Source organism: Varanus komodoensis, unplaced genomic scaffold (genome assembly GCF_004798865.1).
Source record: "Varanus komodoensis strain SLA01 unplaced genomic scaffold, ASM479886v1 scaffold5, whole genome shotgun sequence".
Lineage (NCBI taxonomy): Eukaryota > Metazoa > Chordata > Lepidosauria > Squamata > Varanidae > Varanus > Varanus komodoensis.
In genome coordinates, this window is record NW_025336087.1 from 22,517,098 (window position 1) to 22,544,990 (window position 27,893).

Consider the following 27,893-nt stretch of genomic DNA (forward strand, 5'->3'; position numbering starts at 1 on the left):
CTAGTGGTATAAAATGAAACAAACAAACACTATCTAAAATACAGTATATGTACAGTTCTCACATAGAGGAGGAGGAAGGAATGAATCCCTGTGAAAGCCAGTTCACTGTACACCAATGTCATAAAAAAGCATCTCCACAATTATGTAGTGAGTTAGCTTTGTAAACTTCAGAATTCTTTCCAAAGTTTATATACCCTTTAGTACAAGTTTATTTCCCTATCCATAAAGAGATAGCTGTAGAGAATAAATGAAATAAATTGAAAAAACCCTTGCATTTTCTTTAATCTTTAAAATGAAGAACAGCAATATAAATTTAAGAACAAAATTACAGTACTGGCATTTTGGCATTGGCATAGATATTTTTACTGTGTAACTCAAAATGTGTTCCTTCTATAGTTTTGTACTGTTAATCAGCTTTATAACTCTTGCATTTCATAGCAGTCTGTACATTATCTAAATATTTTGAGTTTCATCATTATTTTGTCAGTTCAAATAATTTAATACTAAGTAAGTCTTCTTCCTTCTAAAACATCAAGTATATCATTCAGAGTATATTCAAGGCATTTCAGAAGTCCATCTAAATCGTCTTCTAAATAGCTAGTTATAATACAACCTATCCAAGTATCAAAAACATTATATCCAATACCAAAACCATCTGGCACCACTGGTCCAAAACCACCATGATGAATTGCTGGACTGCTTAATGTGCTAGTTGAAATTATAATGTGGTTTATGCTTTTGTAGGCTTCGTCATTATAAAAATTGGGAATACGTCCACCTCTTCGTTGGACAAGGTACTTCAAGGCAAATAAATGGCGATCAAATCCTTGGCCTGAATAAAAAGAGGACAAATGCATGGAATAGAGAGAGTAGGTAAATATTTATAAAAATGAACTCATGGTGGATAGTGAGAAAACAGACACCATTCAACCAGTTTTAAGGACTGAGTGAGTTCAATGGCAAAACTAGGGAGCTGCTTCATCTATTGAAATCAATCTGCTTTCAAAGTGCTTAACATTAGGTGGTTATTCCTCGGAACTGTTATTCTATTTTACTTAATTTCTGGTATCTCAACAACCATATAAAATTTATTCTTCATATTATGAATTTTATAATGCAATCCTCCCCCCCCACCCCCCACACACAACCAGACTGACCCTGTTTGAGTGTCACAAAATAGCCCATAGATTGTTAAAACCTGGCATCTGAGTTCATCCTCCAACAACTCAGTTCTGGATTCACACATCATGCTCAACAACTCAGAAATGTCCCTGGAATTTTAGTACAGCAGGAGTGGGTAAGCGGTCAAATGCTAGCTTGCTTGCCTGCTCTTCTTGCTCAAAATAATATTTCTGCTTTTATCTAATGTCTTATTTTTCCCTCCAAATGCTCTCAGTTCCTTTTCTTGCTCATTTGTTATCTCTGCTCCTTTATGACAGCATCTCCTTGTTATTCCACAGACCAAGTGGCTAAATCTCAAAACTAACTTAAGCAAAACAAAACCTTAAAGGGATACATTTATATATACATTTGGGATTCAAACAGAAAGAATTGTGACACCTCAAAGCTTCTTTGTACTGAAAATATGACACTGAAAACGAACTTGCATGCTACATAGAGGCAGAGCATAATTAACTTGATTTTGTTGCAATGTAAAAATTTTATCCAGAGATAATCACCAGAGCTGACACATTCCATGGTGACCTTGCCTACACATTAACAGTGGCATTCAGTGGCAAACAGTGGCTTTCCCAGAAATTGTGGAGATGCTCACTGAATTCCAACAACTTCCTATTAATGCCACATTCATAATTGTTAGTGATTTGGCTGAACACAAGTATTGTGGGTTGTTTAACCCACAAACAACCCAACATTAATCCAACAAACCATGGACTAATTTTCCATTGTTTAACTTATGAACAACCTAAATTGGCTGGATCTAGACATCATGGTAACTATCTATAAATGTATCATGTTAAGATTGTTGCTGAAAACCGCAAACAACATATGACACACATTCTCACAATTCTTAGGTTAATTCATGTACCACTGAAACAGCCCCAACCTGTTAAACTCACTTTTATGTAACATGCAAATTGGCTCTCAAAGCACCTATAGTGTGGAACATCTAAGTATGGTTAATGGTTTCTAGAAAGCATTTTTACAATGCAGTGTATTTTCCATTCTATTTAGAGCTATGTTAAAAACAAAAACCTATTTCCCCATAACTTGCGGAAGTGGCCTTAATTGATAGCTCATAATTATTGTGAGGAGTATCCCAAATTTACTAAAGTGTATCTTAGAAGAAAAGTGTTATATACATTAAAGACAATGAGCTGGTTTGCACAATATAGCAATATGGCAAATTACTGTGGATTGAAGAGCCTACAATGAACCATGGTGTGTGTTGGGTGTTCGTAGTTAGCATTTTGAATATCATCTCCTAACTGAGGTGATCAAAGGCTCAGCAATATTGTGCAAACCTGGCCACTACAGTTTATTCTAGAATTAAGCAACCCTCACATAACCCTGATTAGCAGTAGGATTATGCAAGGATTATTTAGTTCTTGAATAACCCATAGTGGTCAGGTTCACATGTAATGACAAGTCAAAGAGGAAGCTACATGAGTACGGCTTGTTCGGATATTTGAATCCAGCATCCATGGTGAAGCACAGTATGTTTGGTTTATATAAAACCACACAGAAAAACAACAGTTTGTTGTAAGGTTTCTGTGCTTCACCATGACTTCTTCTGCAGTCTGAACCAGGGTAGAATGTTTCTGTGTGGTTTCCATGTTTCTGCCATAGAGTTTTAGACATTCCTGCCTTCACTTGGTGTTGTCCAAATCTGCCTGGCAACTATTGAGTTGCTGGCAGCATCACAGTGACTGGCTGCTCTGTGCTCCCTTTCTTCTCTGCCAGTACATAATGGGATCTTGCTGACAGCAGGGCATTAAGCCACACCAGCTCCAGCAGCAGTGACTATGGAGACTGGCACTCCCCTCTGCACTCAGTGGTGCCTGGTAAGCATGCTGTCTTTGCAAAATATAGTGATGCCCTGGTCTTCTTCCAGGAAAACTGCCCTGCACAGGAAGAGCACATGGGCTGTGCATGGGACACTGGGTGTCCTAAGGAGCCCATGCCACGCACCCTCTCCTTTGCTCCCATCCTGTCCTTCACAGTCCTTGGGACTCTCAGCAAGTCCCATTGTCTCCTATTTCCCCACTATAGCTGAAGGACAAGCACTGCCCTAGTAGTATGTTGGAAAACTTTCCCAGGCAGATGCCCACATGGGCACCCTTTGGAAAATCTGCCCAGCAAGATGCATTACCTCCATCCCTGGCATTGGTGTCCAAACTGAAGTTCTTCATGTGCCTAGCTGCAGGAAGTGAGGCAGTCCTGTTGCAGCGTGTGCAAATCCCGCACATGGGAGGGGAGGGGAAGAGGAGGGGAGGGGAAGGTGTGATTGGGAAGGTTTGCTTGCATACTGGTACCAAGTGTGGCAGCAACAAGGAGAGCTCCTGTAGTGATCCTCTGGAGCAACTGTGCTGCTCAAGTGACTAGGCAATTGCTCTACAGAGCAGCAAACAAAGAAAAGGCAGCCAGCTGTGGCCATGCTCAAGGGAATATGTGGGCTAATGAGGGGGAGACAGGCAATGAAGGCAGGAGTGGTGCATGCTGGGATTGATTTCCAGCTGCAGGGGCTGAAAGGATACCAGACACCATTTGAAGAGAAGATGAAAATGTATGGGAAACATGCATGCATTGAAACCAAGCACTTGTCTGAACCTAGGAAACTAATAAGACAACATGCCACATGGTTACCATGCCTACCACTACATGTGAAGGCACCTTACATGGCACAACCCTTGATTGCCCTGATCAGGGCACCTATGAAGCAGCCAATGATGAGTTCAATCATCCAGAACAGCCTAGCCATATCGTGCAAACTAGCCTGAGGTATTTTAAATTGTTAACACACTCTATACTCCTCAGCAATATCTTTGGTTAAACTAAGAAAGCCAGAATGAAAAATACTCATTCCCACATAAAAACTCCTACAAAACTCACCCCTTCTGTAAGACATGGCAAACAGAAACCCCATCTTTTAAACTGTGTTTATACAGTTAAATATTTCAGCAGGATTTCCTGAAGAGAGCCAGTCCTAAAAAGACTATCACAATAAATAATTATAATAAATATAATATAGAAAAATATGGCAAAATGTTGAAAAGACCTAACCTAATGTAGCTTCCAGCTGCAAGCGTCTATGATACTTTGAACAGTCATCAATCATGTTTCTCATATCTTCAATGCTATGTTTTCCTCGTTCATCAATAAATGCAACTGTACATTTTCTTGTGTACACAGATGTTGGCCGAATTGTTTCAGTGCGACCATGTTTAAAAGCTGCAGTACTACATGCTTCATAAGAAGGAAGTAGTTTTCCATAATGGCGATAGATGGCCATTTGACAGCCAAGCTGAAACACAGCATCAGGGCTTAATTTCTGGTTCACTGCAAACTGTTTCCCAAACTTTTCATATCTAAATGATTTAACACATAACTGTTTTCTTTTTTCATCAAATTTTATACGTGCAGCATTTATAGCTGATGTTATTGTGTGACCCATAGTAAATTCCAGTTTGTCACATGCTGCAACAAAAATGGCTGGACTGGCTTCTGGTACAAGAGCTGGATGATCTGTACTGTCTCTATAGACTTCGTTAATAAAACGTAGAACTGCAACTCCATCTCCCCAAGAGTGTTCAAAATTTATTCCTGCAGTGCCATCACTAGTGACTATCAGACTAAAGGATTTGTCAAACCAGCGATTGAAACCATATCCATGAAGAAAAGAATGAGTGAGTTCAAGTTCATCTTGTTGGGGAGTTTTATCTAAACAAAGGCAAAAGACTGCACTGTCAATTTTCTTTAGGCTTTCTGCATTACCTTTCTGGATAAGTTGCTGTCTTAGAGTTGCCCAAACATTTCTTTCTTCAGTTGTCAGATAGGAAAGCTCAAACCCAGGCAATCGATCAGCATCATGTATTATTTGTGTTAAATGAGCCTGAATTTCAGATGGGTGTAGAATATTACCAAAAGGATCTAATACTTCAAAAACATAAAGATGACCATTTCTCATAACCAACAAATGTCTTGCAAATTCACTTGTGAACAATGTATCTTTGCTTAAATTAGGAATTCTTGTACTGTTGAAGAGAAACTTATACTGCGACATATCTAAAGGATAAGCATTCACCAAATATGCTCCATACCAGGATAAAGTAGGTGGAAGAATACGGATAAAATGTTTAAAAATTTTACTCTGACCCCATTTGCGGTTTACATAATATATATCTGGCCGCAAATAGTCATTCTTCAGGGAGTTCAGAAACTTTAACGATGATACTACCAAATTTGTTGCTCTCACTATTTGATTGTTGTATCCTGGCTTTGGATCAGGATTTAAAGCAATAAATGGATTGCTGTTAAAAACAATTGGATCTCTTGCAGAAAGATACATATCATACCAGGGTTCTAAAAAAACAAAAACAATCAAGTTAATGAATACACATTTAGCACTTTCGTATATAAATACATTTGTATAATTTCCAATTATTTGGATTCAACAATACTTACCTTTTTGTTTCAAATCACAAAAAGCAAGTTATAAAAGTTAAATAATAAAGTAAAGGAGAGTAGATGTAAGACTCCAGGCATATTAACATCATGGAGTACCAAGGCCAGAGTGTGAAGTCAGTGTATCAGAAAATCAGTGTTTTCAAGGGATCCTGAAAAGGGACTTATCCCACTGCAGGCAACAGCAAGTCCAACAGGCAAGGATAGTTATCTATACTGCATTCTTATCTATTTTGCTTGAGCAAGTGGTAGCTCCCCACATTAAGGCCATTTCTGAAAAGGGGCAACACTGTCCTAGAAGCCATCAGTTGTCCGTAGAAAGACTAGCTATTAGGTTGTCATGAAGCAGTAGGAATGCAAGATGGCTTTGATTGCCAACAGTCTAGCCAAATCTTAAGAACAGAAAGAGAGGTGTATTGGGAAGGTGGCTATGTACTTCTAAATGATACATACAAAAGAAGCAACTATATATTCCTATTCTATGTATTTGTACAAATGTTTGCTACAAAACTAACTAAATTGACAAAAAACAAAACATAAAATCTTCCTCATGCTCAAAGAAAGATAGCATTTTATTTTGTTTGGAATAATAATGAAACAGTAAAGGATGATAAATTCAAATATTAAAGCAGATGAGGAAAGAGGAAGCAAGAGAGGGTAAGGTTTAAGGTAATTTAACTTTGTGAGACAATGCCATTGATCTTAATGAGCTGAAAGTGTCCATTCACCAACATTGTCAGTAGATGAAAGATTATTATTGAAACAGTTACATTAAAGATACTTCACAGTGCAATGCTATGTATATCTACTTAGATGTAAGCTCCATCAAATTTAATGGATCTTACTTCTAGGTGAATACAGGATTGCAGTTTTAGACTTATACCGATCAGTGCCTATGCAGCTGACAGTAATAGTAAATGTGTAAGCTAATGAATAGTACAGAGACCTGTCTAAAAGCAGATATTAATTAGGGAGACCATAACTCTCAGACTGTTTTAGATCTTGAGAGAAAGCCACCAATTTAGTAATTATGTTAATGTTCCAGCAAAATTCTTCCGCTGATATGTGCAGACTTCAAAATGTTTACATCTGAGATCATGCAGTTTTTTCCTAGGAAAACATTAATCATATTCATAGAATAATCATATTCATAGATTATATTTTTTTCACTTGGGAGTAGAAGCCAAGATTGGTCATTCTATACATGCCACCTATTCACCAGTATATTTCACCACAGCTTAAAAAAACAGGGCTGCCAATCAACTGACTAAATCTATGACTAGCCAATGATTATGCAAGAAAAAAATAATAGTTCATGTAATTGATAACATTCTTTCTATAGAAGTTAAGTGCTCATACACTGAAATGTTTTCATGTTTAAACACTGATATAACTATTGAAAAGAAATAGGAAAGATTGCTTGTTCTAAATCCTATCAGAAAAACATACATATAAAAATATATTGGAACATCTTGTAAACTGAAAACAAACTTAAAGTAATTAAAAGCAAAACATCTGTCTAGAGCATGAAATAGTACATGGTATTCTGTGCATGTGAATATTGAAACAGGCGAAGTTTATTTTAGATAGGTTGGCTCCAAACAACCATGAACAGGAGGAAAATAGCAGCTATAATAGTTTCATAAGCTATTATGCAAGAGCCTGTGAAAGAATTCACATGGTGCTAATTTCTATAGAAGTTTTCGTTTTTCCCTTTGCACAGGAAGCTGTGCAATCTCAAGCATAAGAAGGAGTTTTGCCTGGTCTGTCTGGAGATTGAAACTGGAACTTTCTGCATGTAAATCATATGCTCTACCTTTGAACTATGGCCCCTTTCCATTCCTATTTCCAAATGAATTTCCTTTGTTTTGGTTAACAAAGCTTAGATAGGTGGTGCTGGGGTCTTGGGCTCTGCGCCATGGCAACTCTGCCATGGAGTACAGCAGGGTTCCATTCTGTCCCCCTTGCTATTTAACATCTACATGAAACTGCTGGGAGAGGTCATCAGGAGGTTTGGGCTACGGAGTCATCAGTATGCTGATGACACCCAGCTCTACCTTTCTTTTTCAACTAATCCAGGTGAGGCAGTGGCTGTACTGAACCAGTGCCTGGCTGAGGGTTGGATGAAGGCCAAAAACCTGAAGCTCAATCCAGATAAGACGGAGGTTCTGTTGGTGGGTGATTCGAGCTCCTGGGTAGGTGACTTGGGCCTTGCCCTGGACGGGGTTGCACTCCCTCTAAAGCACAGGGTCCGCAGCTTGGGAGTGCTCCTCGACCTGGAGCTGTCCTTGGAAGCCCAAGTGACGGCGGTGGCAAGGAGTGCTTTCCTCCAGCTTCAGCTAATCTATCAGCTGCGTCCCTACCTGGAGGAGGATTGCCTAGCAACAGTAACACAAGCATTGGTTACTTCCTGGTTAGATTTTTGTAACGCGCTTTACGTGGGGCTGCCCTTGAAGACGGTCCAGATACTTCAGATGGTTCAAAATAGAGCTGCCAGGATGCTATCGGGGACTGAGCGTTATTCTCATATAACCCCAGTCCTCTATCAGCTCCATTGGCTTCCCATTGAAGTCCAGGCTCAATTCAAGGTGCTGGTTATTACCCATAAAGCCTTAAATGGCTTGGGATCACAATACCTAAAGGAACACCTTTTTCCCTATTTGCCCTTCCACCCCCTGAGATCTGCAACAGAAGCCCTCCTCCGGGAACCCTCTTTGAAAGACGTTAGGAGACAGAATATCCAAAGGAGGGCCTTCTCTGCGGTGGCACCCTGTCTGTGGAATGCGCTCCCCAGAGAGGTCTGCCTGGCGCTGTCATTATATGTTTTTTGGTGCCAGGTTAAGACCTTTTTATTTAATCAATATTTTAATATGTTTTAATATTGTATTTGATTGTTGTATTTTATTAACTTGCAGCCAGAGTGGGTTGTCAATTTACTTATGTTGTAAGCCGTCCAGAGGCACAAGTAATTGGATGGCATACAAATTTTATAAATAAATAAATAAGCAAATAACAAAGTCAATTAGAATATACAGTGTCATTGTGAGTAATATTACAGCCCTCTGAAAGCATGTAATCATGATCTGCCATGTTGACAGAAATGTGTGTCATCAGTAATATTCAAACATTTTTCTGTCCTGTAGACAATACAACACTATCCCTCCTTTAAGAAGGAACATGAGTGCCTTATTTTGCATGATCAACACATCAAAATGTTTCAAAGCCAATAATCACAAGGATTCATTAATTTACCTTCTACATTAATCACTTCCTGTATTGTTAGTAACATTCATCAGTCTAGAAACTAAATTTTTATTTGCCACACAACAACTTTTGTTTAATTCCAACTTAAATATTTGTTTCATGTTTCTGTGTAAATAAGGGCTTTTTCTGCTATCATTCTGAATGATACAGGTAACTGTGCAATGATGAACTGTAGAGTCTAGACCAGATACAACTTCTTCTAATTATACTTTGAGGCAGACTGAGCCTTTGAAACTGGTAGTTTAAACAGGACACCTGATTTTTCCCCTCTCTTCAAGATACTTATTTTACCACACAATGCTGACAGGATGTCAGGTATTCTATAGAATGATTAGGCAGTGTAACAGAGCAGATATGTAGAATTTTGACTGATACTTGGGTTATGTTATAATTTTTACTTTCTTGAAACTTTGCCTGTAACATATAACTACACAAACACAAGTCTTTTATACTTGTGTTTATACACATGTAATAAACACATGTAATATAATTTGTTACCTACCATGAATTGACTTATATCATTTGTATTCTCACCCTTCTTTCAAGGGATTCAGAATAACTACATGACACTTCCAGGCAGTGTCCCATCCAGATACTGACCTAGAACCTCTTAGCTTCCAGGAAGGTATGCAGTAAATTCTTTAATTTACCTTTATAAACCAATCTGAAATATTTGGATTTTCATCTGCCTTTCCTAGCTGGAAACACAAGAGATTGCTACATGATTTCATACATAAGATCCCTGCTTATGTGCTTGAAATTTCCAAGTGAAAACTGGTTTTGTGAGGATACCATAATGGGTCCAGATCAGGACCTTCTGCCCAGGACTATATTCCCTGTGAGATAATCTGTTGGTGGCAGAATGCTAATGGTGAATGGGACAGCCTCACCCTTCCTTTCATTTTGTCGTCTCTTCTCTGTCTACTCTCTCCTTGTCTCTGCTGTCCCCTTTCCTGGGTAGAGGAATTGATCAAGCTTGCTAATAGACCTTAACTTGTAGACAGCTTTTGAAATTAGGCAGAGGGTCACATAAAGTTACACTGAAGACTGCATGTGTTGTACAGTTTTGCTCTAAATAATGTAGACTGTGCAATCTACTTTTAAAGCTCTGGGACAGAGAACTGCAATTTTAGTTAAAGGCAGAATCCTTCCATGGCCAACTCACCACAAAAAAGTCATTTTGTGTAACAACCACCAGTAAACACAACAGCATGTCAGGAGAAAATAGTCCCAAGACTCATTCAGGAAATAACACCACCAACAAAAAGAAAACGTATTAAGAAAATGTTTAAAAAACACAAGAAAAATGGTAAAAAACTTCACCTGATATATAACTTGTATGTTTATTAATTCGATCATGCTCAAGCAGATCACGATGTATGAACTTGCCTTCTCCATTTTCAAATTCTCTGGCAATTTTTTCAGTATTTCTAAGTTTAAAACGAATTAAACATATCACTGGATTGTAATAGTAAGTTTTAATTATAATATGTATATAAAATTATCTTTCCACATAAGTATGCCATGCTTATACCTCCAAGTTAATATAATGTAGCCCTAAAGCAATACTTCACTAAATTACACTGTAAATAAGTATTATGTGAAATTGAAATGAGTCACATACCCATAACTATAGTATAGAAATGCTCTTTAAATGGACCAACAAATCCTGGAAATAGAAATTCTAATAATTCTAGGTGTGGAATCTCTACAGATATTTTGAGTGTGTTTATAATCTTGAACGTTTAAGTAAAGGCACTAGGTTGTCGGAGGTATCTGCTTCTGTATGGTAATAATTCCTGGTCTGGATGCCCTGCACAAATAGAGTGGTACCTAGGCTCACAAAAGCCTCAGTTCACAACCAAATCGGGTCGTAAACAGAAATTTCAGAAAAATTTTGACTCGGGTCACAAAATCTGCATTGGGTGATGATCGCGATCACGGCCATCTTCCCTGCACCATCGTGCTTGGGGGGGTGGGGAGATGGCCATGATCAAGGTCGTGCTTGCGATTGTGGTCATGCTCGGAGGGAGGAGATGGCCGCAATCATGCACAAGCGGCCCATGATTGAGGCCATCCCCCCCCCCCCCCAAGCACGATCGTGGCCATCTCCCCCCCAGCATGATCGCTATCACACAATTATTGTTTTGACTCTCCCTCCAAACAATAACCCCCCCCCCGTTAGTGTTCTCTACTATACTTTGTTACTTTGTTGTTCTTTGTTACTTTGTTTCAAATTTTTCTGATAAAAAATATATATTTACAGAACGGATTAAGCTTATTTACACTGAACCTTATGGGGAAATTTGACTTGGCTCGTGACCGAAATCGGCTTGTGACCACATTTGTAGGGGTCAGAACAGATTAACCTTATTTACATTGAACTTTATGGGGAAATTTGACTTGGCTCATAACCAGAATCATGGAACGGATTAAGTTTGTGAACCGAGGTACCACTGTATTGCATCCTTGAGTTACAATTACTGAACAGAACTCAAAGATAAGGGATGCCTTTCACTGCCAAATACACTATGTGCCAATAACTTCAGGGAGTGATTGATTTTTAACTATGTGCATGCCTTTATAGAAACAGATGCAACACAAGATACATAAACTGTTTCAACCTCCAACCAAAACCCACTATAATGTAAAAGAAGATGCATCCTTTCCCCAAATTATCTGAGCATGGGAAGGCAGAAGCAGTACAAGCCACTCCCTCCTTCTCTGTATTGTTTCTACTTCTCCAAGGCCTAGCTTGAAGTGGAAAGCCAATTGCTCCTCTCCCTTGCATTTTCTACAGATTCTAACGTAATTTTTGAAGGGGATCATTGACCACAAGAAATAATGGTTAGCTATAAACAAAGCCAAAATGTGTGAACCTCTGTGATTACTGATGGTATAACACCATTATTCATGGTACTTTACCAAGCAACAGCAGATAAAAAGATAAATTACCATCCCAAGGAACTTACCACCTAAATTTTGACAGTGGAGGGGACAATAAAGACAGGGTAGAAGCTTCAATAAATAAAGGAGAATAATGAAGGAAAAAGTAAGGGTGTATGGAAGTGCAGTTATAAATAAATTCTGATGGATTCAAGCATAGTCATCAATGCATTAAATAGGACTTATTCCCAATCCAGTCTGCAACAGATTAAAGCTGTAAACTATATTTATCTGGATATAAAGACTTCAGCAGAATACTTCACAAAAAAGGTTGGTTTGGAAGAAAGGGGTGCCACCATGTAGACGTTCTGAGTGTTGCATACAGTTGCCTAAGATTGGGCTTGTTTGCACAGCAATGATCTATCAAAATTCCAGAAAGTCTTGGCTTTTCAGGGGCTGGGATTCTGCTCTCCTAAAAAGCAAAACTTGAAATCAGGGTTTGTCCTTGGTTTCTGAGCAACAAACCAGGAGTCCCAGTGAAAAGCTTTAGCTTCCTGGTTATTTTAACCACATCCACAGGTGGGGGAAACCAAGTAAGTGCAACTGAAGTAACATGTACAAACACATTACTCATAAATGATTAACCAGGATTTTACAGAATTCTAGCTTATTGTTAGCTACAAATGCATCTGTTGAATCAAACTATTGATCTAGCTAGCTCAGTATTGTCTGTGCTAGCCTTTTGTAGCTTGGTGCCCTCCAGATGTTTTCAACTACAATTCCAAGCATTAATAACAATTGACCATGCTGGATGAGACTGATGAGAGTAAAACTTCAAAATAACTGGAGGGCACCTGGATATGGGAAGCCAGTTTATGCTAACAACAGCTCTCCAGGGTTTCAGACAAGTACTTTTTTCAGGCCAACCTGAAGATGCTGAGGCCTGAAATATTGATCCTTCTATGTGCAGTGCTGATTATTTGCCAGTGAGCTATAGCTCTTTCCCTGAACACGGGAGAGTAAGATGAAATAGTCAAGATTCACAGAAGAGAACAGACAACTTGAGCAGCTGGTGCTTTTCTGTAATTTTAAGTATCTTGAATACCTGTACTGTTCATCATTCAATAATGGTTTTTGAGCAGCTAAGTATCTGTTGATAGTATCCTCCAGTTTTGGAATAGGCAATCTAAAAATTGATAATATTAACAAGTTAGAAGTCAGTTTTCTGTATCAGCCCTCAAGAGTTTACAAATGTACAAACACAAAATACAGTAGCCCATCTGTCCCCAAATGTAGGTCATACTAACTACCTGGGAAGGAAAGGCTGAATCCTCTTTCAGTTTGTGAAATCTTTCTCTTGGTAATTCTTATTTATCATATGTTAGCGATTACAGTACAGTGAAAATAAATTTAAAAGATTCGTTGGAGCAGTTTCTCTTAAAACATGTGCAGGTGGGTTTGTGTGTTTTTATACTGTAGGAAAAAGGCCCCTCCGAGGAGGATATGGTAGATCTTTATAGTATTTTGGGACGGACAGCAAGAACAGCAAATCAATGCTTTCTCCCTAACACTGGTACTCAGTGCAGCCGAGGGAGTTAATGTGTGATAGCCTGAGAGGCCTAACCCCTGTGGGAATTGGTCACCACTAAAAAGAAGAGTTTGTGTAGCAGGGCGGGCAGCTAGAGGGCAGAGCAACCTTCTCCGGGCAGGAGGAGCTTCCTTCGCAGGCAGCGGGAGGAAAGGACGAGGGGGTGCTGTCCTCCTCTCCGGTTCTGCTGGTCGCCCCCCCCCCCTCACCGCGACCCTTGCAAGTTGGAGGAAGTAAGCGAGACCTGGGCAAGCTGGGCTGGAAGTGCATGGTAGGAATGGTGCTGCGGTGCACAAAGTGATGGTCTGTGTCCTGTTCCGACACGATGCCCTCCGGCTGCCCCACCGTCCTCCAATACCGCCGCTTTCCAGCGACGGCCCCCCACGGGGACCTCGTTCGGCGCATTATCTTGGGGCGGCGGATGTCCGTGGGGAGACGGGGAGGGGTGCGGGAGAGGCACGACCAGGCGCCAACCGATACTCGTCGGCCCGGCACGCGCTTCTCGGAATGGCGGCAAAACGGCCGGCGGCGGCGGCGGGGACGACGACGACAAGGCCGACGAGAGCGGTAGCCAGGGCAACAGGAGAGCGCGCGGGGCCGTCGCTTGTGGCCGTTGCGTTGTACGGAGGCGAGCGCCATGCTTGCCAGCCTCGCTCATCTCGCCGCTCGCCCCTTGGCTCTCCTCGCGCGCTTGTCGAGCGGCTTCTCGGGCGGGGCTGGCAGGACGCGCGTTTCCTTCGGAGTCACGAAGCCTTGGCAGTTTGACCTAATGCCTTGTCTTCCCACGTACACTCTCCCTCCTCCCCGGCCCCAAATCCCTCAGGGTGATAGTTGAGGAAGCCCACGTCGTTCATGGTCATATGTCAGTTATTTAACTCTGTTGCCGACCCGAAAGCGGGCAATACCTGTAGGTGGTGTTTTTGAAGCGTGTATTCGTGCTAAAAACAGATTGGAACATGATCAGTAATTTAAAAGCAGCTGTAAAGCCAAGCCAAGGCTCATCTTTACCGATGGGAACATTTATGACCGTCACGATTTCTGTGCTTGATTTGTTTTTTCAGGGACGTCAGTCCGTGTTTAGGGTGCCCCCCCCTTGCTTCAAGGGTTTTTTTGACTGTGCAGTGAACCAAAACAAGCACCATATTGTGGGGGGCAGGGAACCAAGTAGAGTGCCCTTACTCTGCTTTCCCTCTTTTTAAAGCCACAATTTACCTCACTTTTACACTTTATATATCACGAGCAAAACAGATGGGGGAAAATAGGTCAGGCTGCGTTTTAATGGTTCATCTTGCTAGTAAATGATCAAATCACTACTATCTATTTTTCTTGTGGATGTTTAAATTACAATTGAATTAAGTTGCAGTCTTTCATCAAAACTTTAGTAATCTGATTTTTCCCTCAGCCAGAAATATGTTCTAGCAATTACCTGCCCATGGGCATTTATTTGTCCATAGATGTGAAAGCACATATGTCCCTGAAACTTAAGTGGATAAATGCCAGCAATGGTCCACCGTTAAACATTAAGAGGTATTTATATCCCACCTTTTTTATTCCAAGGAATTCAGCTAGTTTACATAATTCTCTCAATCTTATCCTAACAACAGCAACAACCCTGTGTGGTAGGCTGGGTTTTGAAAGTCTATGTCTGGCCCAAAGTCACCCACTCAACTCCATGGTTGAGCGGGGACTAGAACCCAGATCAGTCCAGTCCTACATTCTTAACCACTATACTACATTGGCTTCTCAGGCACTTCTTAAAATCAGCTGTATCGTCCAGTTTGGCATTTTAAACTGTCAAGGTCCAGCCTCATTTTACATAGTTGTTCTTTCCTCTTGAAAAGTTGACAAAAGAACTACAGTTGACCTTTGTTTTAGTAATGAAGCTCAAAGGCTGTTTGGGGTCAGTAGCATTTTAAAAAAGAACTTTTAAACGGGCTACTAGTAGAACCAGGATTACTTGTGATTTGGACATTAACATTTTGTGTACTGCCATAGTGTCTGCTGAACTTGTTTTGTTGCATTTCAAAATGCAGCATGGAAAAAATGAGATGTCCATATAAGTGCAATCAGTTCTGTTGGTGTGATTGTATGAGAACCCATAAGCAGTAACACATAGTCTGCTACTGTGCTTTAAAATTGTTTCAGGGGCATGGAAAGATATTACGACTTGATATCAAAGACTAATATCAGACAAATATCAAAAATCAAGTCAGTTTAAATGGTTGTTGGGAAAGAGGCTGATGTAGCTAATTAATTTAAATGTGTTCCCATTTGAAATTAATCTGCTTTCTGTTACAACTGGTTGTTGTAATCAGACTTGGTTTGCTACAAATAAAGCGTCTTACTCTGCTGTTTTGAATGCCTTCCTGAAAAGTGTGATGATGATGATGATGATGATAAATTTATACTATTGAGAAGTTATGAAACTCTGAACCTTCTCAGTATGCTGACATACACTCATTTTATTCCAGGAACTGCATCAGTCCTGGATCTGGAATAATTCCTTACCCTGCCCCAACTGATGCTAGTGGGAGGCAAAAATAATATGATCCATGTGATGAAAACAGTGAGGAATGATATCTATCCCCTGCTCTGACCCACAGCAAGCCAGCAGAGCATAGGAACCAGTAGCAGCTGCGCTTGCACATTCTCCGCTCCAGCTGCCATGGAATTGCTCTGAACTTCCAAAACTTTACAGAAGCACCTGTGTTTAGTTACTGGGCAATAGGATAAAGAAGTACATCTAGAAAAGAGATGGGGCCTAAAACTAAATGATTTTGTGTGGATTGTGTCTGTTCAACATTGCAGTCGTGACCTTCCAGGATTCTCTGTTCCATTCCTTTTCCTCAGTTTTCTGTGCTCCACTCTCAAATTATTAATCCATCTTCATAGGAGTACACCCAGTTCTTACTGTTTTCTGGATTCCTTACATTAGGGATTTCCCCCCTTAAGTTTTCTTTTAAGGTCTGCAAACTCAGGTTTCCCAAGCCTGCTGGCATCTCCCTCTTGTGTTGGTGCTATTTTGGCTACCAAGACTCTAGATGTTAGTAGGAAACAAAATTTGAGAACTGTACACATGGTAGAGTTCAACTGGGGACTTAAATAGTAACTGATCCAGGCTCCGAGAACAAAATGACATCTCCTGGATTCCAGTGCCTCTGATTTGCTAATACCTTAGGGCTAGTAGCCCACAAAAAGATGTAAAACAAACTTTAATACAACATCCAACCTTTCAAATGCTGTGCTTTACAATTTAAAATTTGGTTTTCTGAATATTACTTACACTTTTATTCCCAGAGCCAGTGTTTCCTTGCTTTTAAACAGCTATCATGCTTTGCCCCATACAGCAAAGATTATTACCTCCAACAAAATAATGGCTCCTATCTCCTTCTTTATATTTACATTATTATGAAGCATGATAAATTGCATCACCATATAGGACATGACTCAAATTCTGTGTAAATGACTTAAAGTTAGGAATCTGCAGCCCTAATGTCTTTAAATGGAAGGCATGTTTTAGTTGAGAAAATAACAATGTATTACAGGTACTCACACAATCTAAAATAATAAGTTTAAAAAAATTGTTTTCCCTTCATTGATACTGCTTTTAAGGATCAACAACAATTTAGCCCTCTCTGTTTTGTGTGCATATATCAGATTAATAGTAAATATATTATTTTCATATTTCTGTTGAAAAATTCCATTTTTATAAAGTAATTTTGTTGTGTTTGGTTTACGGAGGTGTCACCAAGATCAGAAACAATTAAGAGTCGTATCTCATTATTTTTCAAAAATAATACTTTCAGCAAACAAACTTTCATTTTAACATTTTTAAAAGATTGTGCGCTCGCTCTCCCCCCCCCCCCCGGGGAATTCTTTTTAGAGTGTCCTACTAGTTAGGACTGCTTGCCTGCCTGCCTGCCTTTCCGCATATGGGAATGACTAAAAGTGGATTGGCTGCCTGTGAGCTCATGTATTTATGTATCTTTTCATGCTAACGGCAGTGTACCACATAGTCCCCTTCACTTTGAAGAGATGCTGCTGTACTTAAGCTTCACTTTGTTTTTCTGTTTATCTTTGCTGACCTGGGTGTACTGTGTTGGCTCTGCAGAAATGTCGAATCTCTTTTCCCTTTGAGGATGTTAATACCCTTTGTTGGTAGGGTTTACTGACGTCACGAGGCAATGGCTGAGCTTGAAGCGGGTAGCTGCTGAGTTTACGTGCAGATTTCACCTTCAGCCAGCAGTGGTAGCAGTAAGCTGTTGTCACAGAGCTAACCCTCATTTTGACTTGCAGAGAAGGGATTGCTGAATAGGACATTGGCGGAACCACCCCAGAAACACTGAAAATATGACTGGGCGAATGAAACTGCCTCAGGAAATGGAGGAAGAATAAACCCAAGAGGTTTTGGATGTATAATGCAACTACCCTTTGCAAGATCTCTAGCCACCTTGCTTTTCTGCTTTTGGATTTAAGATCATGTATGTGATTTGTTATTTATTAAGTGGTTTGTGTTTAGCAAAAACAAAAAGCATGCTTTGTCAGACAATAGTTTTCTTTTGATTGTTTTTTCTCATCTTCCCTTCCCACATTTTCTTAATATTGCCTTAGATAATGAATACCGACAGATTAAAAACATCATTTTTTGTAGGTCTGTTCACATTGTAGCCTTTGGAAATGAAAGAGGTGGCTTTTCAGAAGATGATCAGCAGAGGAGTCTGATCTGGACCTATCTTGGGAGAAGTGCTCTTGTTTCAGAGACAGATAGCAGTTTGTTGCTGAACTCTGCCAACTACCTTAGAAATCCTGCATTCACCGAGTATCATGCCTGTGTGTTTGGAAATGTCAGACTGGTGATACATGACTGTCCTCTCTGGGTAAGAAACTGTAGTAGAAAATTAGCAGTAAACATATTTACTCAGAGGTAAGTCTCAATGAATTCCATGGACTTCCTTCTTGTAAGTATGCTTACACTTGTAGTTTTAATCTGGTCAACTTCTAATTCAATATAATGTTATTAAAATGTAGAATCAGTAGAAAAAGTTAAAAAGTATCTTTTGGAAGAGTACCAGCTGAATACATCAAATAGATAATCTTTTACAATATATTGAAAAGATTGAAAGAAACAGAACCATTCCTGTATGGAAATAGTGTGTTTCTGAGGATAAATACATGCTTGAGGATTGAAAATAGAATCTAGAAATATTTTTTCTATTATTGTATTAGCTTTCTGTTGAGGCTAATACAATATAATATGATTTTACAATATAAGAGCACTGTCTGAAGTTGAATTAATTTTCCATTAAGCTTTTAAAATATAACATGATTCACAGTTGCATGATGACAAAGTTATTAAAAGTTTACATGTTATTTTATTTCCTTTTGAAATTGGTTGATTATGCACCAAAATAGCTGTTAGTAATATTCCTGGAATTAGTAGTGGGATCAGTAATGAGGAAATAGATTTACAACTCTTTGGTGAGATCGACTTAATTGACTTAAGACACAATCCTGTGCATATTTAAGCAGCCGAAAGTCCTACTAGTCCCAACATTCCTTAGCCAGTCATGCTGACTGGAGAATGCTGGGAGTTGTAGGACTTTTTTTTCTGTCTAAACTTGAATAGGCTTGTGTCATTACTCATTTGCTAATGTTCTGCTTGTACCTTTCAGTCATTTTCATTTAATGGGATTATTTTCATTCCTTCTGTGCAACATTATCACTTACAGATGTTTCATAAATTCATAGGGTATGACCCACACTTGGTATGACCACACAACAGTACCATCATAATTTTCTATGTGTGTTTTTAATGGGAACAAGGTGAAGCAAATGGGAAGAAAAAGAGCAGATGTATGCATTTAAAGATAAACTCTGGGTCTAAAATAGTTGAAGACTGTAATTCTGTAGAAATCCATAGACTACTAAAATCATACAGGTGGGTGAGGTGCTGCTTACCTTGGAGATTTCTTAAATAGTTCAAGACATAATACTAGCTATTAACAGGAATCTGTCCCCTGAAACTTATGGTTGTGGACAATACTCTTTGGTAGTTATCTGAAGTGCTGAAGGACTATAGAACCTCTTCAGTGCCAATGGCATTGTATTTCCAGCAACACTGATTGGAAAGTTGATGGGGATATCTTGATGCTGAGGTACAGCCATTTTGGGAGAGAAGCAGGCAGTAGAAATGTACAGTGTCCGGACTGAGGACATGGGAACCAAGAAAAATGATTATTACATTATGGAGTGTTTAAAGTATACAGTGCGGCAGAGGCAAAGTAAGGGAGGATTTGCTTATTGCAGTGCTACTACAAGTGTTACCCAGTAGTGCACCCATGATCAAAATGGCATTACATTACTAAAGTGCAAGCAGTTGTAGAAGGTCAAATTACACATTCTTGGTAATTCAGGATTAAAGTTTGCATTTAGGAAAAGAACAATTGTCCAGGAATTGGTGTACTAGTTGAGAACAGTCATCTGGATTCTTAGCATATGCTTGGTATGTGCAAACACAAAATTGGCTAGAAACACAATTTGGTCCTAATTTCATTTCTGTACCAGCCAGTAACAGAAGCTTTTTGAGCAGTATGCAGCAATAGAATTGTACTGTATTACCAGGTGCTTCTGGAGATCTAACAGACAGATTTAACAAGTGATTACATACAAAAAATGTATGTATGTAATACAGTTGAGTATTGTCTCAGTTCACATGCTCAGGATCAGCTTTTCTTATTTTTTCTGGACTATGAAATCTGGAACAAATAAAATTTTCTGAGTTTGTACTCATATGGAATAAATTAAACTGATTCACATGAAATTTGCATAGATAATTTTTAAAGGTACCTGCTTGACACTCTTGTAATCTTTATGATCATGTACACAGAAGGGTGATTGAAATGCATTGCAATGTGCTGTGCAATGAAGAGTACATGTCCTAAGGCTCTTGGAAGAACTATGCATATATATGTCTGCATGCAAACAGAGATAATTTAGTAAACAGAATTGATTCATCTGATCCTGTGTTTTCTGTCTGGAATATTATGCAATCCATTCTTAATTTCAACCTATTTTAGCTGTTTATTATTTTTGCTTAAACCTGATTTTTTTGCATCAGATCTCAAGTATAGATTGTTTATTTAACTAAGAGTGCTTTAAGATGTGTTCTTTCTCCAGGAATCATGATGCATTTGTAGATGTATTTTAAGTTTTATAAAAACTCAAAAGTCAGTTGTCATCTAATACATTTTCTGTTATGAAAGGGAAGCAGCAAAAACCTTGAAATAAGAGGTACCTCTTTTTAAAAGTATTCCCAGTTTTGTTTCTTGGTTTGACACTGCTGGCACAAGTATAACCAACGGTGTCCCTGTTCAGTGTTCTAGCAAGGCAGCCATGTCTTCTTCCAGAGTATTCCCTCCCATTTCCCCTCCTACCAGGTTTCCTGTCATAATGAGTCCACACTGGACTTTTCAGAAGTCCTTTAGTTGTCATTTGTTTTTGTTTGTTTGTTTTTACTAAGGATTTGTATACTTCAGCAAATCTTGGTGTCCTCTCAAACCTGCTGATAATCTCCCTGTTGTGCATGATAGCGCTGTTTTGGCTATAAGAAGTATTCATACTCACCTCTGAAATCATAGGAATGATGTCCAGAAGACTTAACTGTCATGAGCTGGGCAATGTGTTTTGTGCTCACAGAAGGTTGGGAATTTCATTATTGTTGCTCCTTGTTTGAGCCTTTCCTCTCTCATTGAAGATCGTACAAATAGATATTCATGGGCTGATTTTTTTCATTATACCCACCAAACAATTTTCATTTTGTTGTTTGAATTCTATTTTACTCATTGTCCATGTTCTGCTTCCTCAGTTTCCATGTTATAACTCCATACTTGGAACTTATTTTTCCTGCCTTATATTCCATACCTCTGTACATTTGGAATGTATCTCACACTTTGTGTTTCAAAATTGTACAGAATGTTGGGATGCATAACGCTGTTAACAAATCATTTTGTTATTTCGTATTCCTGCAGATTGAGATTTTATAAACCAAAAATATGAATAAAACAGAAGATCAATTCATAACAGACTATGAAACCCTTTCATTAGCTGGTAATAGCTGTTTGTTGCATAAAAAGCAAGGGCATTGGGTTGGTCTTTTATTTCTGTAGTACTGAGCTTTCTCAAAATAGTTGTAGAATCTCAGTTGCCTCTTTGTAAGGATCACTAAAAATTCTGATAGTTCATAATCTTACAAACATTGAAATAAAGGAATGAAGAACAGAGTGTCAGTCAAAAGAAATACTGGAATGTAGATTCTAATATTTAGGAAAGTATTGGAACAAATAAAAATTAGCCTTGATTCAGAGAAAAAATCTTTAAATGCTCTTTTACAAATGTTAATAGGTCTTTACTGGTGCATTGATAAAAACAAGTTGGGCTATATATTTACAATATTTCATTTTACTAGATATAAAATATCATAAGTACAGTTTATTCTTGTTCCTAATATTTACTGATTTCCCAAAATTATGGAGATATTTAAATAACAGTGGTTCATGCAGTGGGATGATACCAAGGAATGTTTAGGTGAAGCTGTCTACAAAGCATATGACTTTCGATAATACCTTTACACCAATTGCTAGAAAGGGCAGATTTTGAATAATGAATTGTCCATATTTTTAAAATATGTTAGTACTCTACCCACGAGCAGATGTTGCTACAATTAAAGTTTCGCTGCATGTAGCTTTCTTCTAAGTAATGCCTCAATAATTGCAATGACAATGGGTATTCAAAACTAGAGGGAGCATTAGGCTTGGAGTGGGAGACCTGGATTCATGTTGCTGTGCATATGTTGACTCACCAGTTAGCACTCTGCACCGTACTGTATTGTGTCCTTGGTTCCCTGTTTGCAATTTGGGAATACTGTTGACAGTTGGTACAAGGATAAATGATGAAGCTTAGAAGACATTTTGCATGTTAATTAATTCTGGGCTTCTCTACACAAATAGTTTTTCTTTAAAGCAAACAAAAATAGAAGTTCATCAAAACTCTTTTCTTACTTTTAGCAACTTTTCATCATAAAAGAAAAAAAATCCCTTGTACTCTACTGTTATTGTTTGAAGGAATTCTCCAGATTATTCTTGGTTCATTGTAAATGGAATTTAGCTCCATCTTTTTGTTTTGTATAGGATATTTTTGAAAGTGATTGGTATACTTCTCGGAACCTTATTGGAGAAGCAGATATCATTGTGATTAAATACTCTGTGAATGACAAGTCTTCATTTCAAGAAGTGAAGGACATTTATGCACCACTGATAAAAAAAGCATTAACCAAGTGTTCAGTTCCAGTCATAATTTCTGCTGTTGGTGTAAGACAAAACGGTATGTGCTGCAGCTCTTGTTATAAATAGCTGAAATACAGATACAAACTTTTATGTCAGATAAATCATATTGGGAAAAATTCATTTAGTCCAATTATGAAATTTGGTACTGCTACAGTGATGATTGAAAGGATCACTTAATGTTCCGTCAGAAAATATTTGTAGTGTTTGTGAGATCTAAAGAAGTTAAAATACCTTTTCTGGATCACCTTTAGCAATCTCATATATTTGCTTTGTAACTGGGCTAAGCCAGGAAATGCAACTTAGCTGATTTAGTTGGTTTTAAAATTGTAAGTTTTCAGCTAGATCCAATATTAGTCTTCTAGTGGGATAGATACTGCAAATACAATGGAATGTCCCTGTCTTCCCCTTGCAGCCCTTCCACACCTTCCTGAACAGCTCCAGAAAGTCCTCCAACACTCCAGAGCAGTTTTGGGGTGTATGCAGTAGTGAGCAGAAGATGGGGAAGTTCTATTCTTTAAGCAGTATTGTGCTAGCAGCAATCCTTATGTATACTTGGAAGTAAATTCAGTTCAGTGGGACTTTCTAATAATTGTATCTAAGTTTGCAATAGTCTTTAAAGTGCTGTTGGATCATATGTCATGTGGAGAAAGATGCAGGAAATGGATGTATTCCTTACCGTTTATCAAAAAACATATTGGATATATGATATGATGTCTTTGGAGGTAATTTCAATTATATCTGAAATCTATATCTTTTTGCTAGGTGTTGTGATAGAGAAAATAGATGGATAGGATAGGATAGGGAAAATGAAGCAATGGTAATGTTATTCTGGCTCAATTCAAACAGTGAAGAAAAGTAAACCTGCTTCAAGAGTAATCTCGGTACAGTCAAATAAGATTGTATATTATAATTGATAATGATGTAAGATTATAATTTGGCAGGGGCAAGTGGAAAAAATAGTTGAAATTGCTAATATTACCAAATATTTTTGCTTGCTATTTTTACAGTAGCAATTTTCTGTGTAAAAGTAACTTCATAACACTGTTCTCTTAGGACACATCTGTATGTCATAGTACAATACAAAAAACTCAAAGGGGCTTTGGAAAGGACAGGATGCATCACCTTTGCACTTAGAAATTGAAGCCATGCAAACTGCATTGCCTGTGCTCATTTCATAAGAACATCTACTAACTATGTTGCCTTTTTGGATATAAGCACAAACTGAGTGCCCTTCAAATATTACACTCGTTATATGGGAACTGATTTACTCTAAGTGGATTCTTAAATAGTTAGGATAATGTTAAAATGACCTAAACACATGGACTGAGAATGATCACAGGTATCTTACCATGGAATTGCCTTTCTGTCAGTTCCCTTCTTGGAAACCATGGGATCAACTCCTGCTTGCATGGTTGGGTCATTTAAATATGCCAGCCATGTCAGAGCTGTTATAAAAAAGAGTTTAAAGAGAATCAGCATGAATGCTATGCATGCTTAGACAGAAAATCTAAATCCCAGTATACCTTAGCCAATCATGCTTTCTGGGGAACCCTAGGAGATATAGGACTTTTTTCATTTTAAACTTATATAGGATTGTACCCTGAATTGCTTGTCTGTAAAGCAGATTGTGTTGGGCTTGTACATGAATACACAGGCTTTCAGCTGTGAATCTCACGGTGCAGCCCTGGGCAAATCATTGTCTCTAAGCTATTCTGCTGAATTGGCTGCTTGTTAGGTGAGAAAATCTTCTCTGACTGATGAAACAATACCATTCCCTGAAAATTTGCTTTCTTAGCTGGTAAAGCAATGCTTTTTCATGTTTGGTAACAGTAACTCTATTGTGTGTGTTGTCAATATCACTTGCCTTAAGCTGTGTATAAACAGAGGACAATGCCATAACTTCTGCTGTGCCATTGTTTCCCAAGCTTCTGGTAGCACTCCTAATTTAGAGCATGGGTAGGCATGTTACAGCCTTCAGCTGTTTTGATCTGTAACTCCTATCAGCTGTAGCCCATATAGCCAGTGGTAAGGAATCATGGGAATTGTAGGCCATAATGTCTGGATGATTACATGTTTTTTGTCCCTAGTTTTGTTGTTGTTGCTAGTCGCAAAGTCGTGTCCGACCCATTGCGACCTCATGAACAACATTCCTCCAGGCCTTCCTATCCTCCACCGTTCCCCGGAGTCCACAAGCTCACGCTGACTGCTTCAGTGACTCCATCTGGCCACCTCATTCTCTGCCGTCCCCTTCTTTTGCGGTCAGTTGTTCCTAGCATTAGGCTCTTGTCCAGAAAGTCCTTCCTTCTCATTAGGTGGCCAAAGTATTCGAGTATCATCTTCAGTATCTGGCCTTCTAAAGAGCAGTCAGGGTTGATCTCCTCTAAGACTGACTGGTTTGATCGCCTTGCAGTCCAAGGGACTCGCAAGAGTCTTCTCCAGCACCACAATTCAAAGGCCTCAATTCTTCAACGCTCAGCCTTCCTTAGAGTATATAAAACTAAGAACTACTCAAACTAGCTCATCCCCTGTGTTGTGTTAGTTAGAGTTTTGGTCTTCTTAGGAGAGTTAATTCTGATGTGTTAATGTATTGAGCAGTCATATCTGTAGAAAAATTTATCCAATTGCGATGAAGTTTACTAGGAAGCAAGGCTAGAGCACTTTTTCTGCAAAGTCACTTGGCAGTCTCTTCTCTGGGAGATATTCAGGTTCACAGAAAAATGTATTTTTAAAAATTGTATATTTCCTACGGCACACTTAGTTGTTCTGACAAAGCAGAGAGAACTCATAGATTCACAGAATAATAGAATCTGGTATGCTGGAATTTAAGTTTGTTGTTCGGTGTCCTACACTTAGGGATGAATGAGAAGAGGTCTTTTTCTTCCTCTTTGTGACAGCCTTTGAGGTACTTCTAGAGTGCTATCATATCCCCTTGAAGTCTTCCCTTCTCAAGACTAAACATGCCAGCTCTCTCAGCCTCTCATTGTAGGGCTTAGTTTCCAGACTCTGGATCATCTTTGTTGCCCAACTCTGAACTCTTTCTATTTTTTCTGCATCTTTCAAGTTGTGTATAAAAAGACAACCTGTTAAAGAGTAAAAATACTTTTTTTCAATGATTTGGTCAAGAGAAGCAGACTGTTCCATTTTAATGCATATTATCAGCTCTAACTATAATTTCTACCACTTTAAGATTATAATAATGCAAGTGAACTGTTTTGATAATATTTTACCTATTTTAAGGCTTGTGATTATCTGCAGTAGTCTAAAGCTTATTAGATGTTAAAGACAGCAGGCAGCCCCTAAGTTTGCCTATCAAATTCCATGAATAGCCATATATTGGGGTGGCCAGACTTGCTCAAAGGGAGAGTCACATGTGGTAAATGTCAGATTTTTGAGCGCTGCAAGATAATGAACAAATATTTATTTTTTATTATAAAAAAGCATTGGGCTTTTCCAGCACCCAATAAGGCTGAGGGGGGAAAGGCTTCCTCCACTAGTCCACAGCCATGCACATGTACAGTAATTATCTGTGTCAGCATTCACAGTTCCTTCTCATCCACAAATTCAGATTGTGTGCCACCTGCACTGGCACTGACTTGCCCTGTTTGCTGGCCAACTTGGCCCCAATTTCCTCCAAAGGGGTTCTGTGGCAATGTTCAACTCCCTCAAAATCCACGTTGGCATTCATCTCTGTCCTTATTTCCTCTCTCTCGCCACGGTCTCAATGTGCTCATGCCCAAGCCCACCCTGGCTTGCATACCCCACAGTTGGTATTTGAAAACCACTAAGCCATTTGTGGGGCTGCTACAGCGCTGACTCCATGGCCACATCTCCAATTAGCTTTGGACTGTTGGGCTTTTTAGCCCCTCTGTGAACTACAAAATAAATTCAAGGAGCTGCATGCGGCTTACAAGCCTCAGTTTGGCCACCCCTACCATATCATTGATTGTATATTAGTAACAATGCTCTTACATTTTAGACATAACAGTACTAATTTGTTTTCTATAAAAATACCTTTCTTATATGATAAAAAATATATATAATGTCTGTAGATCCTTGTTTACTTTGTGCATAGGACCCTTCTGACATTGCTTTCCAAGGTGTCCTGAATGCTTCTGTAATGTCATGCTGACCATAATGTAAGAGAAAACTGTAGTCTGAAAAGGTCATTTCAAAGTGATGCAATTTTTTCTCAGTGTTTGTCTTTTGATTCATAATGGCCTATTCACTATAATTGACATTTATACTCATTTAAAAATACTTTTGATAAATTGAAAAGTTAAGAGAAAAAGGTAAGACATTTGGTTTCAGCTTGGGAGAAATATTGTGGTGTACACAATGACTTAATTATAGTTAAATGCATTAATTACAACTATAGTGTTATAGAAACTGAACTTAGGAATGTTTTTCTACTTGTAGAGGACATTTCTGGATCCAAGACTAAGTTAATAAAAGATTAATAAAAACAGGGTATCTGTAACAACCAACATATTTTTCTTCTGTTAATATGCATAAAATCATAGAATTTCTCCAATTTCTACATCCTGCTGTGGCCCCCTGGATCCAGTCCCAAGTCATTTCAGAAGGTCTGTTGACCATCAGGGATGAGTTTGTTTGTTTGTTTGTTTGTTTGTTTGTTTTACACAAGCTTTTATATAATACCCTCCAAAGCCAAATTGTTTCTCTGAACAGCTTACAAAGTTAAAAAATATAATAATGAAATAACAATACAATAGCAGTACTTTTCAATAGCAATACATTTCAGCACTTGAGCCAACTAACAAAAATAAGGAATAAAATAATAACGAAAAATAAAATGAGTGTAAACAACTAAATAAATAGTTAAATAAACAAACCACAGCAACCCAGAAAAATGTATAAAAACAGGTATAATAATTTACTTAAAAAATCATAATGTAACAATTAGGAATTTTGTTCTTTAAATACTGAAATAACAAAAACGTTTGCCTGGAACTGAAAGATGTAAAGAGTAGGCACCAGGCATATTTCTTTGGGGAACAGATTCCACAAATAGGGTGCCACAACCTTTGGGATAGTGCAAGGACTCTGGGAGCAAGGAACCAGAAAAGCCCTTTTGTGAAAGCAGATATTTTCTGGATTTATGTCTTACATTGTATTTTAACAAGTGATTCGTTGTTAAAACAATACCTATT

At 38.5% G+C, this 27,893-nt stretch overlaps 2 protein-coding genes across 2 annotated transcripts in view; one reads left to right on the forward strand and one right to left on the reverse strand.

The window, feature by feature from the left end:
• Positions 1-27,893, forward strand: part of RHOBTB3 (Rho related BTB domain containing 3) — a 57,005-nt gene that overhangs the window by 1,535 nt on the left and 27,577 nt on the right. Inside the window, exons 3-6 of the mRNA XM_044445851.1 lie at positions 745-873; positions 17,678-17,862; positions 18,033-18,258; positions 22,567-22,759. Coding sequence (XP_044301786.1) covers positions 17,861-17,862; positions 18,033-18,258; positions 22,567-22,759 — 421 coding nt within the window. The 5' untranslated portion in view covers positions 745-873; positions 17,678-17,860. The remainder of the gene's footprint in view (positions 1-744; positions 874-17,677; positions 17,863-18,032; positions 18,259-22,566; positions 22,760-27,893) is intronic.
• On the reverse strand, positions 29-13,786 carry LOC123031313 (carnitine O-palmitoyltransferase 2, mitochondrial-like). Its single transcript, XM_044446143.1, has 5 exons — positions 13,626-13,786; positions 12,899-12,979; positions 10,231-10,337; positions 4,243-5,541; positions 29-832 (listed from the first exon to the last, which is right to left on the reverse strand). Exons 1-5 carry the CDS (start codon positions 13,784-13,786, stop codon positions 504-506), a joined length of 1,977 nt encoding a protein of 658 aa, XP_044302078.1. The 3' UTR covers positions 29-503.